The sequence below is a fragment of the Aquila chrysaetos genome, chromosome 15 (assembly GCF_900496995.4).
Source record: "Aquila chrysaetos chrysaetos chromosome 15, bAquChr1.4, whole genome shotgun sequence".
Classification (NCBI taxonomy): Eukaryota; Metazoa; Chordata; class Aves; order Accipitriformes; family Accipitridae; genus Aquila; species Aquila chrysaetos.
The window spans coordinates 30,163,401-30,180,018 of NC_044018.1; the positions used below are offsets into that span (position 1 = coordinate 30,163,401).

Sequence of the window (16,618 nt, forward strand, 5' to 3'; positions counted from 1 at the left end):
CCAGAAAGGAGCAAAATCAAGGGCGATAACACCCAGTGCACAACTGTAAAGGCCTTTTAACTCCAGCTCACAGCAGCTCTGGCTCCTTCCTCCATCAAATTGGGCTAAAAGACTTCCATATTGGGAGTGCCCGAGCCTGCTGAGAGTGATTTATTTTAACTAGAGGGTGAATTACACAAAATAGCCTTCCCTGAGCAAGGGCTGCTCACTAACAGCGACGCTCCAGCTCCTGGTGCAGGGATGCACCTCACAGCTCGTTTTATTTAACAGGGAATCATGACAGGCGCACAAAAAGAGAAAAGATACCTTACTTTTTTTTTCCTCAGATCTTTACTTGCAGTAAAAGATAGAAAAAGGTAGTAAATGAACTTGGTATAAAACACACAGAGGGGAGAGAGAGGGGGTACAAATCAGCCTACAAAGAACACAACCTGGTGGGAGCAAGGGGTGAAAGGGAGAAATTTTGTACAAAACTACTGCTTACAGGTAGAGAAAAATGTATAAAATATCCCTCCCTATCTGGAGACAAAAATACAAAAGTGGACATTATTTCATTCTTTACTTATACTTAAAAAGGGTTATGTACACGAGAGAAAAGAAGCAGGTTCAGCGGCTTGGGAAGCTTGTCAAACACTCGCCGCTTCCTCCCACATCGCACTTGAGAATAAATTAAAACAGTTGAAAGCATCAGCACAGCCCCATCCAAGACCATCCGAGGAGCCCAGAGGAACAAAGCGCTGGGGGTAAAATGTTCAGAAGCATCAGGGCATCCCCAAAAATCCCATTTTTGGAAGGGTTTAAGTGCTTCTGAATATTTTACTTCTTCCCCCGTGACAGATGGGGATGCAGCTCGTCCTCAAGGCTCCTGGGAGTCGCACGCTGAACGTACTCGCAGATACCTTTGGAAGCACTTCTCGAGTTGACTACGGTGCCTGCCTTCAATGCAACCTTTGACCTTGCGTCAGCCTTCATCCCCAGGCAAAACATGTGCAAAATATCACGGAGAGAGAGGAGCAATTCATTCCGCTCAGCTGGGGCCCTCCGCACAAGGACAAAGGTGGCAAGAAGCCGCGGCCCCAGCTCCTGCGAGGAGGCAAAGCCAGGGCAGGATAAAAAAAAAAAAAAAAGAAAACAAAAAACCCAAAAAAACCAACAAACCCAACGCACACGCAGACTTTGTTCTTTGTCACTCCGGAAAAAAACATTTGGAAATATATACAAAACAATCCGATGGCGCATCAGCTCTACTCTACAGTTTTGTACCTGAATTTCCGTAAACGGTTGATGCTAAAGAACTGGGAGACCAATTCCTCGGGAAGAAAAATGACTCTGCAAAAGTGGCGTTTAACAAACAAGTTACTTTCAGAGATCCCCCAGCTCCTGCCTGCCGCCCTCGAGGGATGCCTGACCTGCCTCCAGCCCCCTGCCCAGCTCTCCGAAGCCCACAGCCAGGCTGTCCTGAGAACCAAGCGTGCCAGGTTATAATGTTAGGATAGGTGATCAGGGACAGAGTTTGTGATGGGTGAGAAAATGCTGGCTTTGAGGACAGAGGGGTGATAATACAGGAGTAGAGGACACATCAAAAACATTCCTCTACAAGCAAACCCTCCCTACATCCACCCCCAAATAGGCCACTCAACTTACAGCTCTCCCAGTGCGCAGAGCATCCAGAACCATGTAAGTGCCTTCCCCTCCCCTGAAATCCAGCCTCCCCACCCCGCGTCACGCCATCAGCTCAGCAAAGCTGGCAGCAAGAGCTGCAGAAAGCAGAAAAATAAAAAGTTCCTTGAATGTCCAAAGCTGCCCCCTCAAGTCTCAGCACCTGAAATTGCTTGTAAAAATAGGTCTTGAAATACAAAAAAAAAAAAAGGAAAAAAAAAAGGCAAGTGTGCTTCTGAACATTTCTATTGCGCATTGGTCCGTGAATGGTGTTTATCAAAAATATGATACAGAGTTCATTTGCTGTGTCTTTGACTGAAGCCCTGGGCAGGTCCACGCCTGCCACAGCTCAGGCTGCTGAGCAGGGCAAATCTGGGCACTTCTGATACAATCTCGCAAGGAAGCGGCTTTTGGCGCAACATCATCATAACAGCTTGCGATGAAGGATTTCCCAGGCCATTCGCTTCCGGAAATAGGGCATGTGTTGCTTTGGGTGGGGGGAAAGAGAGAGAAGAGAGAGAAAACATACATCAGCATGTCTTTCACTGCTGGACCACGCATTGAACAGCCATTCTCCTGCGTGCAGCTTTTTAAGTGGTGCCTTTCTTGGGGGAAAATTTACTTTCTGATTATTGAAAACAGGACAGCAGATGAGATCTAGGTAATAATGTAACTCTGATGATATTCTCTAATAATTAGAAGTAAAATATTCACGCATGGGATATTCCATGGAGGCCGACAACGTTAACACTGAAGTTCCCTGGGATTCCAGCCACAACACCCCACTTTCATTACCATTGTGAGTGGGTCCCATTATGGGTTTGTGAGCTTTCCCCAGCTGCATTGGTGACATGCCCCATGGATTTGGGTACAACAGCATGGATTTCGGTGCAACAAAAGACCCCAGGATGGCTTTAGAGGAACAAATTTGCCCCAGTGCCTTGTGTCAGCTCTACTCCAAGGAGCAGCAGTACAATCCCCACGCACACTGGGGGCACTTTAAACCCACAGACAAGGAGGCAAAGGGCATTTGGAAAAATCAGAATATGCACAAGTAAGTGCCACATGCCTGTCTCTCCCCAAGAAAAGGGGCATGCCAGGGTGGGGTTTACCTGAGTGAAGTTGATAGGCTTGTCTTTGGTAATGCAGTCAGCGTATTTGCAGGCAAACATCCCGCAGTCACTGCCATTCATCTGCTGTGGGATCTCCTTTAGTGGAAGTACACAAAACCAAATGTCATTTCCAGAGGAGCCAGCCCCCACACACTCACATCTAAGGATGAAGAGCTCCAAGTGAAGGACCTCTCTCAAATGAGTCCTGACAAGGCAGCTCTGCATGGATGGGCGAATGGCAGCGTGAGCAAGGGGAGATGAAGAAAAGAGGGTGGGCAGCAGGAATCGAGGTGGCACTGGGGCACTCCTGGCTCAATAAAGCCTCCCTACTTCCATGTAGGGCTGGCTGGGAATCTGCAGTAAAGCAGCCTGCCACTGAAGATCTGGGATTTGTTCACCCCCTAGAGTCACCACGAGAACGTGTCCGGTGCTTCTGGCTCAAGAACAAACGCGAGGACCAAGAGACCCCTTCTCCAAACCTCTGACTGCACAAACCTACCTGACTCTTCTTACTCAGCAATGACCAGCCATTAGTGTCAAACTCTTTCCTTTTCTTGTCAAGACTTTCCTGTTTTAAGTATTGCCTGTAGGAATAAGAGAACAAAGAAAGCTTACTTAAGGGAACAGGGGAAACCAGCCAGTACACTATATGTCAGTTTACCTAAGATGTCCTCTGCCATGTTTGCAGAATTAATGCAAAATTGAAGTCCAATATTTTTGTCTCAGTACTGACCATTTTAAAAAGGGCTCTATAGACCTGGGCTTTGAGGCGTTCAAAAGGAGGACCAAGCAGAACTTAAAAACTCATCCAAGAAAACTACCTGCCAAGCAGAGAGTCAAAACCACAAATAAACCAGTGAGAACAAATCTAATTCATCAGAGAGTGACTCATGGCAGAGAAAAGCTCAGCAGCCACAGGGCTGCCTCAACAGGCTCCTGCAAGCAGAGCGTTATACTTGAGGGGAGACTGGAGAGCTGAACTCCGTCTCTGACGGTGTCCTGTGAACTGGTGCCTCTAGTCTTTTGAGGATCTTACTTAACAGGAAGGTAGACAGAAGCAAATTTGTCAAAACCCTAACATCATCCCAGCAGCTCTGGAACAATCACCCTGTGTGTAAAGTGTCAAAAACACCACCACGAAGCTCCTCTCCAGGCGGGTGGTGGGTTCAGCTTGCTGGCGGATGTTCTCCTGGAGCTCTTCTCCCAGGTTTCCCTTCCACTCCCAATTTGATTTCTTCTTACCACAGCAGAAGAGAGATGGCAAGTGCTTTCAAGGAGAGGCAAACTAGGGAAGATGACCTGATTTTTCTCAAATAAGGTCCGAGGCTTGGGGATGGAGGGGAGGCAGCCCTGGGAAAAGCCACACCAGTCCTCTCTGAGATGCTTTTATAGGGATTGAGTCAAGCAGGGAGCAAAAGTGGGAGAAGGAGCCAGCTGTGGCGGGCGTGGGATGTCAAATACCTTTCACAAGCCTTCAGCAGAGGGAGAAGAGCCGCAGAGCCAGTCCCATTCCAGTTCCTAGAACTGGAGAACAAGGAAACCTCACGGGTACTGGCCCATCTCCTCTGCCCAAAGAGGCTTCCTCCAGTTTGGCCTAAATTATACCACTGGAAGAATAGAAAATTAGGGGTTTTTTCCTGCCTCCTTGAAAAAGTTTAGAAACTCTACCAAGACCATGCCCAAAGCATGCCCAAGCAACTGCCAGGCATTCTGCTTTGCAGACATGAACACCGTGAACCATTCCCTTCACTGAGAAGTATGGAAAGGGAGCTCAGGAAGGACACAGACATAAAGGTAGACTAGAGGGAGCCCAAGGAGACAGGGCGATAGGCCCAAGACATTCTTAGTGGCCGTAAAGAAGCCCCTCTCTGTTGGCTGCCAACATCATTAAGTGATACTCAGCTTTGCAGAAACCTTCTGCTCATCCTGGTTACCAAAAGGACTCGGAAGATCTACAGAAACCATCTCCTGCACATTTGGCATCTCCTCAAAACAGCCTGAGGAGCCTTCTCACTGTCACGGCTGTGATCAGAAAGTTTGGAAAGGAAAAGCAAGGGATTAGATGCTGCTGGCTCGAACGGAGGGGTCAAGAGAGCATCTGGCGCAGAGAGGGAGACAGGTTTGGCCGCCAACGCGGGGAGATGTGCCATCTTTCGGAAATCTGATCCACAAAGACTTGGCTAAATCGCATCTTGCTGTTAGTAAACGCCGAAACGCGATGGGAGAAGGGGGTGATGCAACCCGCAGACAAGGCCAAAAGATGTAGGGTCACACTTGGTGTCTTGGTGCCAGTCGGAAATTTTCTCTGTCATGACTTTAAAAAACTGTTCAAGAAAACTCTCCTGGGCTGAGGAGTCCCTGAAACACCCGGGGGCCGCTGAACCAAGTACTCAAAGTGGCAGCAGAACCACCCAGCTGCCTCTGGACATGGAGACAACCCCATCCCAGCAACTGAATCCCTAGAAAGCAGCCAGAAATAAGTTTTGCTGGATCTAAGAGTGTCAAGGAGGGAAGTCTCCCTCCTGGCAGTCCCCCGAGACCAGATCAGGTCCAGACAAGCATTTGCTATCAGCCTTCATTAGCTGGACACACACTCCCAGCCCAGTTCCCCAGCACAGGGTCTGCTGGCTGCCAGCAACTGCTGTAATTGCTCTTGGGAAGCTCTCTGCTTGGCTGCTTTGCCTCGGCTGCAGTTTGGACAAGACAAGATCAGCAGGGGGTAAATCTCAGGAAAAAAACAACAAAAAAAAAAAACCCTTTCACTGAGCATGAGAAGTCTCCATATCTCATCTCCAAAAATAAAACCTAATGGATGGATGAAGAAACTCCTCGCAACAAGTTCAGAATAAGGGTGAACTGACCCTCCAGCACGGTGGCTGGAAGAAGGGAGTAGACTATCTGCATCACAATAAAAACATGGTGAAAACATTAATTAATTAACAGCCTCATTTCAATTGCAATAAAAAAAAAAAATCCTGGCAATTACTGCCTACTACAGAACCCACTTGAATCCTCAGCTAAAAAAAGAGCAGCAGCACACGGCCCACTCTGTTCTGCACATTAGAGACAGGGAGTGAGGCTGTGCAGATAAATAAAAGGATGCATCACACGAGGAACCGGGATGAGCCTCCAAGCAACGTCTCCGCGTGGACCGGGTCTGCACATATGGAGTGGGGGTGGAGAGAGGATCCGAGTGCGAGACTCGTCTGGCAGACAGGGAAGAAACCAGTGAAGTTTAAATGGTGCTGGAGATTCAGCAAATAAAGCAATCAGGTGGCTTCAGCACATCCAGTTTTATCTGCAACTACCACAAGCCACAGCTGCAATGCCGACACATGCAGAGCAGCCAGGAAATTCTGAGTTGTCTTCTAGAACAGCGAGGAAATAACCCACTACGCACAGTTCATATTGACTGTGACCATCACCTGTGTGGTTTCCTAAAAGCAGCCTCCAGCAATCTAGCTTGCACACAGAGATCAGTGAACATCAGACACATCATGTAAGAAATACAGCACCAGTCCTGCCTAGGAAACAGCCTGAACCACCTTTTTAGGAGGGGACTGAAAGAAAATGCCTTGACTTCAAATCGTGGGACAACTTTGGGAGGCAGAACTTATTTAATGAACTTTGTCAGGACCTCGAGGAGAAAAAGCTTGACACAGAATTTTTAAGCAGAATTACAAGCCAAATCAAAACCCAACATGCCCGAGATGCCCCATCAAATACTGCAGGCTCTTAATCTCATTTTCCTAAATGTGAAAATGGATTTTTGCCCTCTACAGTGCTTACACACACACACAAAAACCTGACCAGGTGCCTTAGGGAATTGTTGAAATCAACTCCACAGCATACTGCTAAATGTCCAAGAGCCTTGAAGTAAAGGGCATGTAAAGGTAAGCATTTCAAGCGCTGCTGCTAGCAGGAGATAAGAATATTTCACAGGCATGAGTCGCTTTGTGCACTCTATCCCCTAAGATTTCCTCCAGCCTCGGTACACTAGAATCAAGTTTTAACTAATTTTAACAGGCTGGTTTATGTCTGCTCCAAAACACAGACCCTTTCAGCAGAGCTGAGATACCGAGCACCGTGTTTCCCAAGCAGAAACCCCAAAAAAACAGAGGCAGCTTTCTTAAAACCCTCTCCAGGTCTCACACCCAAGTTGCGTGAAAGCCCAGATACTGAAACAAAGCACGGCAGCCACCAAACCATGACCATCTGTGGTCCCTACTCATTCCTAGTCTGGCCAAGTGGCCCTTGTGTTTAATCAGTTACCTTCCCTGGGCCTCAGTTTCCCTTCTCTGTAAAGTCTGGCTAATGGTACAACACTCACCACCTTTAGGAAGCTCTAAAGATTGAAAGCATGAAAGGGTCACTAACCATGAATAGGACCTCCGTCCCTTCTTCCCGGTGTGATCCTCCCACTGCATTCAACCAATAAAAGCCTCCTAAAAGGAAACAGAGGGAAAACAATTACGTCCAGGGCAACAGTGACCTGAAATCCCGGCTCTCTACCACTCACCCTGAGTGGCCGAAGCACTTTGTATCCTCTGGTACTCTCTACCAGCAGTTTGGGGACCTGCTTCCTCGTCCCAGACCCCTAAACGAACCACGGGCAGGACTCCTGGGTCCCCCTCTCACCTCCCAGGTGCTTCACTTCACCAGACATCCATGCCTTCTTCCTTGGAATCAAAGAAATTCAGGCTGAAAGGAACTGATTTCACCCAGACCATCCCTGCCCTAAGGCAGGCCAGCTCTGCTTGCACCATTCTTGAACACAGACAGAAGCCACACTGCAAAGCTAAGAGATGCTGCCCTGAGCCATTTCCAAAGATTTTATACTCTTCCTTTCCCTTTCCTCCCTTTAGGCCAACATAACAGAACAGTGTGGAAAAGGGAAACAGCTATTTTTACAGTTATTTAAGTGAACCCAGTGCACGCAGACTGCAAAGCACCTGAACTGGAAAACGAAGGTGCTAAACAGACTGGAAATGGCATTTGTCTGCTGTCTGTCTTTATCATTATTCACATTCCTTGACTGAATGAGTGACGCCTCCGCTGACATACTCAATCTCATGCCAGAAGACTCAGGATCAGATTCCCAAGTCAGCGTCGGAGCGAAGCTGAGACGAGAAACAGAACCGACGGCCGACCCAGGGTCAACATCGGAACGACAGAGAAGCTGGTGACTGTGTTTCATAAATCACTTTGCAATCTGATTTGTATCAAGCCTGACAGCCCTACGTGACTACAGACCTTCAAAAAGAGGGGTTTTTTTTCACCCCTGCCCAGAGAGTAGCTCATTTTTAATTGCACTCCATTCAGGAGCAGCTTCCAAATATGGGAAAACAGTTCTGGATTTTACATGCAAGCACCTCTCTTCTACAAGGGCTCAGAGTAGACAGCCAGCTCCGCTCCCTCCTGGAGCACCCCTCAGGATGGGAAAACCAAGACCTCCTCTGCAGTCTGAACCCAGGAAGAACAACTTTCACCCAGCTCTGGTTTGGAGGCATGGTACGGCATGTAACGCCTTGCTGGAACTCAGTACAGAAGAGACCCGTGCAAACCTTTATCCACGGCCTGATGCAAGAGACGCTCCCGCACCCTACATATACCATCGCACTCTCCAGAATCTCCTTCTCGAAACAAAGGGCCAAGCTACTGAGGTGATCTTTGCCACAGGCAGGAGAAGCTCCCACCTGGAGGAAGGGGCCAGGAGATGCCATTTCTTCAAGTGGCTGCAGGACAAGGGAAGGACCCCTATCCCTCAGGGTCCAAGAAGCTGTTTTCCTCCTAAAGATGATGCCCAAGATGACTCTGTAAGACTGGTAAAGCCTGATGTCCTTAATAGAACAGGTCTGAAACCTGTCTATACCCACAAAGGTAACACCAGTCTCACTGACAGATCTTCTGGGAAGAGATGAAGACAAGCCATCAGCACAGGACTCTCTCGCAGACCAGCTTTGTAAGCGTGGACTGTGTCAGCAACGTGTGGTGAAACACAAAGCATGAAAACCAGGATGTTCCTCTGAATCCTCCTTTCAGGACCCAGAAAGGGACTGTCCCCATGGAAGGGTTGTTGCTTCCAGAGCAAGATAAGAAGCTGTCTGATTTTGAAACAGGCACAACTCAAATAACTGTTACTCACAACAGTATCCTGCAGGCTTCGCTGTTTATTCCACCCATGGAGTCATAATAGGTGATGGTTTTTTTCCTGAAGTCTACAACCTACACGAAGAGAGATTCATTAATAACGCGCAACACAAGGAGCTCATCGCTTTGCCAGGACACATGCTCTGCCAATAGAAAGAAGTTAAGTTTAGACCATTTCACAGCAGAGAAGGATTTCAGAGGACTTCTAAAACCCTTGGTACAGCCCTCCCCAAAATCCCCCCTTGCTGCTGCGTTATTTAACCACTTGAATCTCTAAATCAGGCTCTCCTCAGAGCACCCCAGTAAAACACAAGAGCACTCTGTTATCCTTATTGTTAAAGCCACAGACAGATAAGTTTACAGAGGCTTTGCTCCACCTGACGTGTGCATAACTAAGCAGTTCAAGACACGAGTCCCCCAGGTGGTTTTTCTGGGGCCCCATGCCCCATTTCCACACCACCGCCCACCCGCACGAGCACCGCCTTTCTGGGCAGCTTAACAATCCGAGGAGGAGGTTCGAGCTAAGGAGGCTGACGCAGGCTTAAAAGCCACGCGCGATCTCTTACTGCACAGGTGCCAGCAGCCAAGAGAAGGGACGGAACAAATCAGGGGCAGGAGGTAGAGAAAGCTGTGCAGTATCTGTCATCCAAATCTCTCTAAAACAATCCTGTGGCAATATCTCTAAAGGTGAGTTTGTGGGAATGTGGAAATGAGATCTTTCTCCGGAGAATAAGCTAGCCTAATGTGACCTTCGCAGCTGTCTATTTTTTCTTTAAAGACTAGAAATGCACCAGAAAGTTGCAGCTATCTTTTGACTCACTCTAGAGTTTGATTTTAGCCACAAACACAAATTTCCCCCCTCCACGCACAAACACCTGACAACTGCATCACTTAAGAGCCATGAAATTTTAGCCTCAACCACAGGTGAAATTATAGGACAACCTGCTCCAGCTATGGTCTACTGTGAATAACTAAAGCACTCACTGCTAGGCACCAGTGCACTCCCAGATGAATAGGCACCAAGAGGAGATCCACAGAGAAGATATCCACTTTTTTAGTCCACCGTTTCACAGCTTGGTACCCTGCTGTTTTTAATTTGGTAAAGAAGAAAGTATTGAACGCATGAACTGCCGGCAAACCCTTCTCTTTGCTCCGCTCCATCAGCAAATTCATGTAGAAATTAATTATCTGGGAAAGAAAAAGCATCCAGGACATGTTAGAGTGTTGACACTTCTGCATAAGGTGCTCTGTCCCTGTGCAAAATTAGGTAAGAAATTGTTTTTGCCTCCACCTGTCCCTCTGACCTGTCCCCGGGGGGATTTACAACAGCTCAACAGCCTTAAAACCTTCAAAAAATCCAGAAAGTCTTAGGAAAGCCATCTTCTATATCTAAGATTTACTTTTTTTTTCCCCTGATCATGTCCATGGTCAGTCCCACTCCTCCCAATATTATTATTTCTTCAAGTGCCTGGTCTACACAGGGGTTTCCCCACAGATAAACTGCTCCAGAGCGTGAACCACAGCCCACACCTACTACTCACTCTCTGACCCCTTTCAGCATGGAGAAGGCAGACACATTTGTTCACTTCAACCTACTTTATACTGCCAAAGAAAAATGTCTTAACAGTCCAAGGTAGATGCCTCACCTCATCATTGAGCCAGTTCAGATTATTGAGGGTCTGAATGTCTTTTCGAGTGATTGTTAACCGAAAAGCTTCACTGAGGACCTCATCCTGGTTCCCACCTCGGAATACGTTCTTTATTTCTTTTTCCATTTCCTACAGGGAGGACACAGACAGCATTAGAGGGAGAGTTCCTGCTATTCCCATCACAAAGACTGGATTCAAACCCAGGTATATTCTTTGCTCCTTGAAGGATAAACTCGCTACAAAACGTACATGGCAAAAGGGAACAGCTACCTGTTTCCATGCACAGATATCAGGAAATCACATTCGTATTTAGTTCTTTTATGCACACAAGCACCTGTTTGTGTACACTAGATCCAAGCAGACTTACCTCAGTGATTTCAGGGAACTCCTCTTCACCGTCAGCTGACTTAGCATCTTCTTTCTCTTCTGGGACCACCGTGACAGGGATTTCCTTCTCAAGGGGTACTCGAAGATTTAAATCCACCAGATCCTGCACTGAGTGTTCTTGTTCCTGCAGCCGCTGAAGGAGAGACCTTTAAATTAGGTGGTGTCCAAGGGAGTCACCTCCCCAGGGCTTGCGAGGGAGCTACATGGGGCCCATTCTTCCAGGAGAAGCAGAAAGAGACATGGAGGGTGAGCATTTATCCTGGCCATGGCACTACCAAAAGCTCTGCCATGGGAAGGGGAAGGAACAAAGACACCAGACTCCAAAGGAGGAGATTTTTGTCATTTTTCCATTTCCAATCTGCTTTCTTTTTTGTGGTTTAACATTCGGACTTGCAAAGACTGTTCTTTCAGTAACTGCTCTCTGTTACCTGGCTTTGCAGCTGCAAGGCCAGTGCTTTCTGCTCTTCAATTTGCCGCCACCTCTCCCGAGCTCGTGAGTCATAGACGCTGGTCCTGAAAAGCACAGTTTATGTGAACAAATCAGTGTTTTATTTCTACACACGAACACTCATGACAGGAAAACAGAGCAGGAAACATGTACTTACAGTTCTTTGATCCACAGTTCTGCCTGGAAGAATGGGAGGCTAGAAAGGGGGAGAAAGGACAGGTGTAAGTGTCCTCCTTCACATGGAAAGTAATTGCCTGAGAAGTGATTTGTAAGTATTATCTGAGGACAGCCCTACTGCTAGAGCGACAGTAAGAGCTACAGACAGATCTGCCAGTGATTTGCAGCCAGGTCTCAAGAAAGAGGTTTGCTGCATCACACTCAAGTTCCCGTAACTACAGCAAACTGCTCTGTCTTCACAAGATATTCAGAAAGCCACTGGTTACCTCCTACTCTGCATTCTCACCTCTCTGTGGAATTAAAAAAGCTGGTGTAACCCACCCTTTCCTCCAGACACCATTTTACAGTCTCTTACCTTGGTGCTGGCGTTCTGGAATCCTTTACCTTGAGCAAAATGACAGAGTCCGACCCTAAAGAAAGTAAAGTTTGTGAGGATAACAACATTCCATAATTACTACCCATTTCCACAACTGCTGCAGGAGTCCAAATACAGAGGGGGAGGGAAAAAGCGTGTTTGACACATACATTTAAGTCGATTACCAGGTTTTGAGGCTTCATTTTGGGTTTGGTTGTTCGTTGGGATTTTTTTTACCTTCAGATTGTGCGTTAGATGCTGGTAGATTTTCTTGCTGATGCTGGGCTGTGGAGTTACTGGACTCAAAGATATTGGAGGGATAGCTGGGGGTGGAGTAGAGAGACGGTTTGTGTGACGGCTGCTCCTGTGCTCTGAGAATGCTGGTCGCTGAACTGGCTGGTGCAACGCTGTGAGCTTCAAACAGCTTTGAGTTCTTGCTGGGAGTTTCTTTCACTATGGTTTTGCTGGAATTTGAACACCTGGACCTAGGAACAACAGAAAGTAAGCTCCCAGCGAATACATGTGGCGCTGTCAGCTGGGGAGGAGGATTTTACATACTCACAGATGAAAGGGGAATAATGAAGAGGACTTGGACGTGGAAAATTGTTTTCCTGTGACCATCTGAAGCAACTGCCTGTAGATCTCTCGCTCTTCCTCTCGAACAGTCTGCAGGGAAACAACCAGATACATCTAGCCAACATGATTTCAACAAAGACACTGTGAATAGCAAGCAGATACACATGGAAGTAGAGATTTAATTGGTGGAAGCACATCCAGGGGTCTTCAAGAGTTCAGCCATCAGCCTTGATCAGACCAACCGCAGTTGAAGTCTGAACGTGAGCAGAGCTGAAGCCAGCTTCTGCCTGGCAGAAGGAGCAAATCCAGCACAAGACAGTGAGTCAGAGCCGCCTCAAGCACTTCATGGTGCCCAAAAGAGATCTCCTCAGAAAAATCCACCCACTAAACAGTCTCCCAGCCTTTTCTTTACCTCTTCCGCCGTGCTGATGAACCGTCGGGGAGTCTTCTTGGGGCTAAGCAGGCTGCGGCGACATGGACCACTCCAGGAAGGACTCTGAGCGGGTTTGATTGGAAAAGCTGATGCATGGCAATGGTGGTTTGATTTTCCTACAAAACTGTTGGACGTCCCACTGTGAGGAGAGAAACAAACCCCACTTTTATTGGACTTTATGCTTGCTTTAACCCGTAATCTCATTCTTCCCCATCCCCAAACCCTGCCAAGAACCAGGCTACCTAACCGTGATCAGAAATTGGTATTTTATTTGCATTTGAAGAACCATCTCAAAGCTGAAGTCTGGCTTTCCATCAGCTTGATCTGAAACCATTCCTAAGGCCTGTGCGGCCAAACAGATGCCACCAGGTGGCACTGCGAGGCCGAGGAGCCACAGCCTGGAAACCCCTGGCCAGACCTTCCCGCCAGATCCACCAGCTCCTGCTTCCATCCACACACCACAAAATGGCTGAACCTCGACTGGAGACACCACTCTCAGCATTTTTATTTATCGGTAAGGGCAGATGCCCTCCCTCACCTTGTTTCTCCCCACTCCCACGCTCAGGCTCACCCAACAGCCCGTGAAAAAACACATGGGTTGATTTGGCGTTTCTCCCATTGAAATTAATTTTCCCTATTTGCAAACAAACGCTGGCCACTATGGGGATCTTCAGGAGCAATAAAGACTTGACCCAATCTGGAAAAGTCTGAAGCAACATGACTTTATACCAGCTGCAAAAATAGTTCCTGCATCTAGCACCGCAGGCACTAACCAGCACATTTTCATCACAAAACGATGACTCGTTATTTCTCCCCCAGTTTCCCAGTGGTGCAACGATGTTCCCGTTCCCATCACAATACACCGATACACTCAAAACTGGTCTGTTACACCACTAGCTTCTGTAAGAGACAGGTTCCTCCAGGCTGTGCGCTACTTCTACTCTCAAAACCAGTGCTCACAACCTTTGTCTTTGCCACGGGGAGGTTATAAACACCAAAAGGCACCTACGGACCCAGCCAACCTTGACCCATGCAACTATTTCCACCCTGAACTCGCTCTGCATTGATACCAGTGGCTTGCACGGGTAAAATTCCCACCTGAAGCTCCCACAGGGCTCTGCGGGGAGGGTTAAAAGCGGAGGGGATCTGTACGCACCTGGGGTTTTTGCGAGCTTCAAGGTAAGAGCCTCGGCTCACCCTCGGCTTCTGTGGCACAGAGCCCAGAGGGGGAATCAAGCCCCTCCACTGCCCGTTGGCGCTGGAGCCAAAGGCTCGAGGCTCCCCCACTGCCCGGTAGCTCTCGGGGCAGGGGACTTCTGCAGGCGAGAAACATGACAGCAGTCAATAAAGTGCCACATCTTCCTCCCCAAGCTGCTTAGGGGAGGGAACAGCCAAAAAACTGACACTCCAGGGCAGAAAACGATGTCTTACCTGGGCTGTAATTGAGAGCGCAGGATGCATTTCCAGCGGGGCAAGCGAAACCGCTGATCTTGTTGGGTAAAAACTGTGTGAGAAGATCGCAGCTTTTTGTTAGAAGAAAGCACAGCTCAATCTTAAACCCCAGGTGCAGTAAAACTACAGGGTGGGACGCGACACGTTACAGCTCCTCCCCAATCACATCGTTATAAACTAGCGATTACTGAAGCAGACTGGTGTAATAACACACCGGTGCTGGTCTGACAATGCAGCCAAAGTGTCACTCGCTCTCCCGTCCTCTCCTAAAATCCACTCTGCCAGTGTGATGGCAGTTTTAATGAGGAGAGAAAAACCAAACGCTGATTTCATCTTGTTACAGGGCAAAAATTATCAGCTTCACAGCAACGCTGGCAACTCGTCGAGACACAACTGCAGCGTCAAGATACGTGCACGCACTTGCCGAGGCCGTAAGCCGAGGACACCCGCGCGCGGGTTTACCATCCACGGGCAGATTCCACGCGTGATTTCCATTTTACACGCTCGCCAGTAACTAACAGTGCAAGCGGGGCTCTCACAGCGCAGAAGTGCTGGGCGTTACCGAGATGGGCTGTCAAAACCACCTGGGAGGTTTTGAACTCAAGGCTTGGGGGATGCTGTGCAGAGAGACCCTGCCCACGGGCGCCTCTGACCCACAGGGACACCAAAGGAAGGGCAAAAGGGGGCCAGAGAAGCCGCTAGCCCCCAAAACCACATGTGCCCCCCCCCCAGGCAGCGATCGGGGGGAGCTCGCCGCAGCAACGCCGGGGCCCGGGGAGCGCGGGCGAGGATCAGCCGGCCTCCGCACCTTGCTGTCCGGCTGGGAGAGCGGATCCCGCAGGCCGGCTCTCGAGGGCAGGGGAAAGGCCTTGAACACGGAGCCGTGGTTGGCCCGCGCCGCGTCCCGGGCCTCCATCCTCATGGGCTCCGCCGCCGCATCTGAGGAAGAAGAGCCCCCGTCAGCCACCCCGGAGACGGCTGAGAAAAACCGGCGGAGCAGTCTCTCTCCCGAGGGGCCGGGCCGGCTCGGAGAGCGGAGGGCGGGCGCGGACGACTCCGATTTTCCTTCTAAAAACAAAGATAACGAGAAAAACGTCAGGGAAAGGCACGGTCCCACCGGTCAGCGCCCGAGACGGGCTGGCGGCGGCCCCGGGGATCCCGCCGGGCCGAGGGAGCGGCTGGCGGTACCGGTCGAGGCCTCCCGCCGTTTACCCCTGTGGCGGTACCGCCGCCCCGGGGCCAGCTCGCCGTCCCGGAGCCGCCGGCCGGGGCAGGCCGAGGCTGAGGCCCACCGCCGCCGCTACCCGCCCCCCCCCCACACACCGGCCCAGCCGCCGTACCGGAAGCGGAAGCGTCCCGAGAGCACGCGCGCCTTTCCCGGGCTCGGTGGCGGCTGCCGGCAACGAGGCGGACGGAAGCGGAACTCGACGCCGGGCGCGGCGGCGACGGAAGTGACGCTCAGAGAGAGAGGCGGCGAGGAGGGGCGCTGTCCGAGCTGGGCTGGAGAGGCGCATGCGCCGTTTGCGGGTGGACGGGGAAGAGGAGGGCGCCCCCTGGCGGCGCGGCGGTCCCGGGGGTGGCAGACCATGGCGGCGGGGGGGGGGGTGTCTGTGTCACCCTATAGGGTGTCACCCTGGGGGGACGACGACCCCTATGGGGGGCTGCCACCCTATAGGGTGTCCCCCTGTGCGGAGTGGACCACCCTGGGGGGGGGGGGGGTCACCCTGGGGGCGGGGGGGCAATGTCACCCTGTAGGGTGTTCACCCTGGGGGGGGTGTCACCCTACGGGGTCGTGTCACCCTCTAGTGTGTCACCGTCACCCTACGGGGGTGTCACCCTACGGGGGGGCTCACACTGTGGGGCATTCCCCCTATGGGACAGTGTCTCACCATGGGGCAGACAATCCCATTACAGCCGATCCCTACAGCTGATCCCACTACAGCCGATCCCTACAGCCCATCCCTACAGCCCATCCCATTACAGCCCATCCCTACAGCCGATCCCGTTACAGCCGATCCCTACAGCCCATCCCATTACAGCCGATCCCTACAGCCCATCCCGTTACAGCCGATCCCTACAGCCCATCCCATTACAGCCGATCCCTACAGCCCATCCCACTACAGCCGATCCCTACAGCCCATCCCTACAGCCCATCCCATTACAGCCGATCCCTACAGCCCATCCCGTTACAGCCGATCCCTACAGCCCATCCCATTACAG

General features: G+C 50.1%; 1 protein-coding gene across 5 annotated transcripts; it reads right to left on the minus strand.

Moving 5' to 3' along the window:
* Positions 1 to 312: 312 nt before the first annotated feature.
* SENP1 (SUMO specific peptidase 1) lies at positions 313 to 15,846 on the minus strand. Of its 5 annotated transcripts, XR_003926641.2 has the most exons (18): positions 15,587 to 15,682; positions 15,207 to 15,466; positions 14,378 to 14,450; positions 14,103 to 14,262; positions 12,926 to 13,085; positions 12,500 to 12,603; positions 12,175 to 12,422; positions 11,938 to 11,992; positions 11,563 to 11,601; positions 11,386 to 11,470; positions 10,938 to 11,090; positions 10,568 to 10,699; positions 9,906 to 10,109; positions 8,917 to 8,996; positions 7,149 to 7,216; positions 3,271 to 3,355; positions 2,772 to 2,867; positions 2,127 to 2,146 (listed from the first exon to the last, which is right to left on the minus strand). XR_003926641.2 is itself a non-coding variant. In XM_041128742.1 (17 exons), the coding sequence occupies exons 2-17, from the start codon at positions 15,318 to 15,320 to the stop codon at positions 817 to 819; spliced, it is 2,055 nt and encodes a 684-aa protein (XP_040984676.1). In that variant the 5' UTR covers positions 15,321 to 15,466; positions 15,739 to 15,846; the 3' UTR covers positions 313 to 816. The 5 variants fall into 5 exon arrangements, 3 of the variants coding, with proteins under 3 accessions (XP_040984676.1, XP_029892768.1, XP_029892769.1); XM_041128742.1 differs by lacking the exons at positions 2,127 to 2,146; positions 7,149 to 7,216; positions 15,587 to 15,682 and adding exons at positions 313 to 1,083; positions 15,739 to 15,846; XM_030036908.2 differs by lacking the exon at positions 7,149 to 7,216 and having other exon boundaries at positions 858 to 2,146.
* Between the last annotated feature and the right edge of the window lie 772 nt (positions 15,847 to 16,618).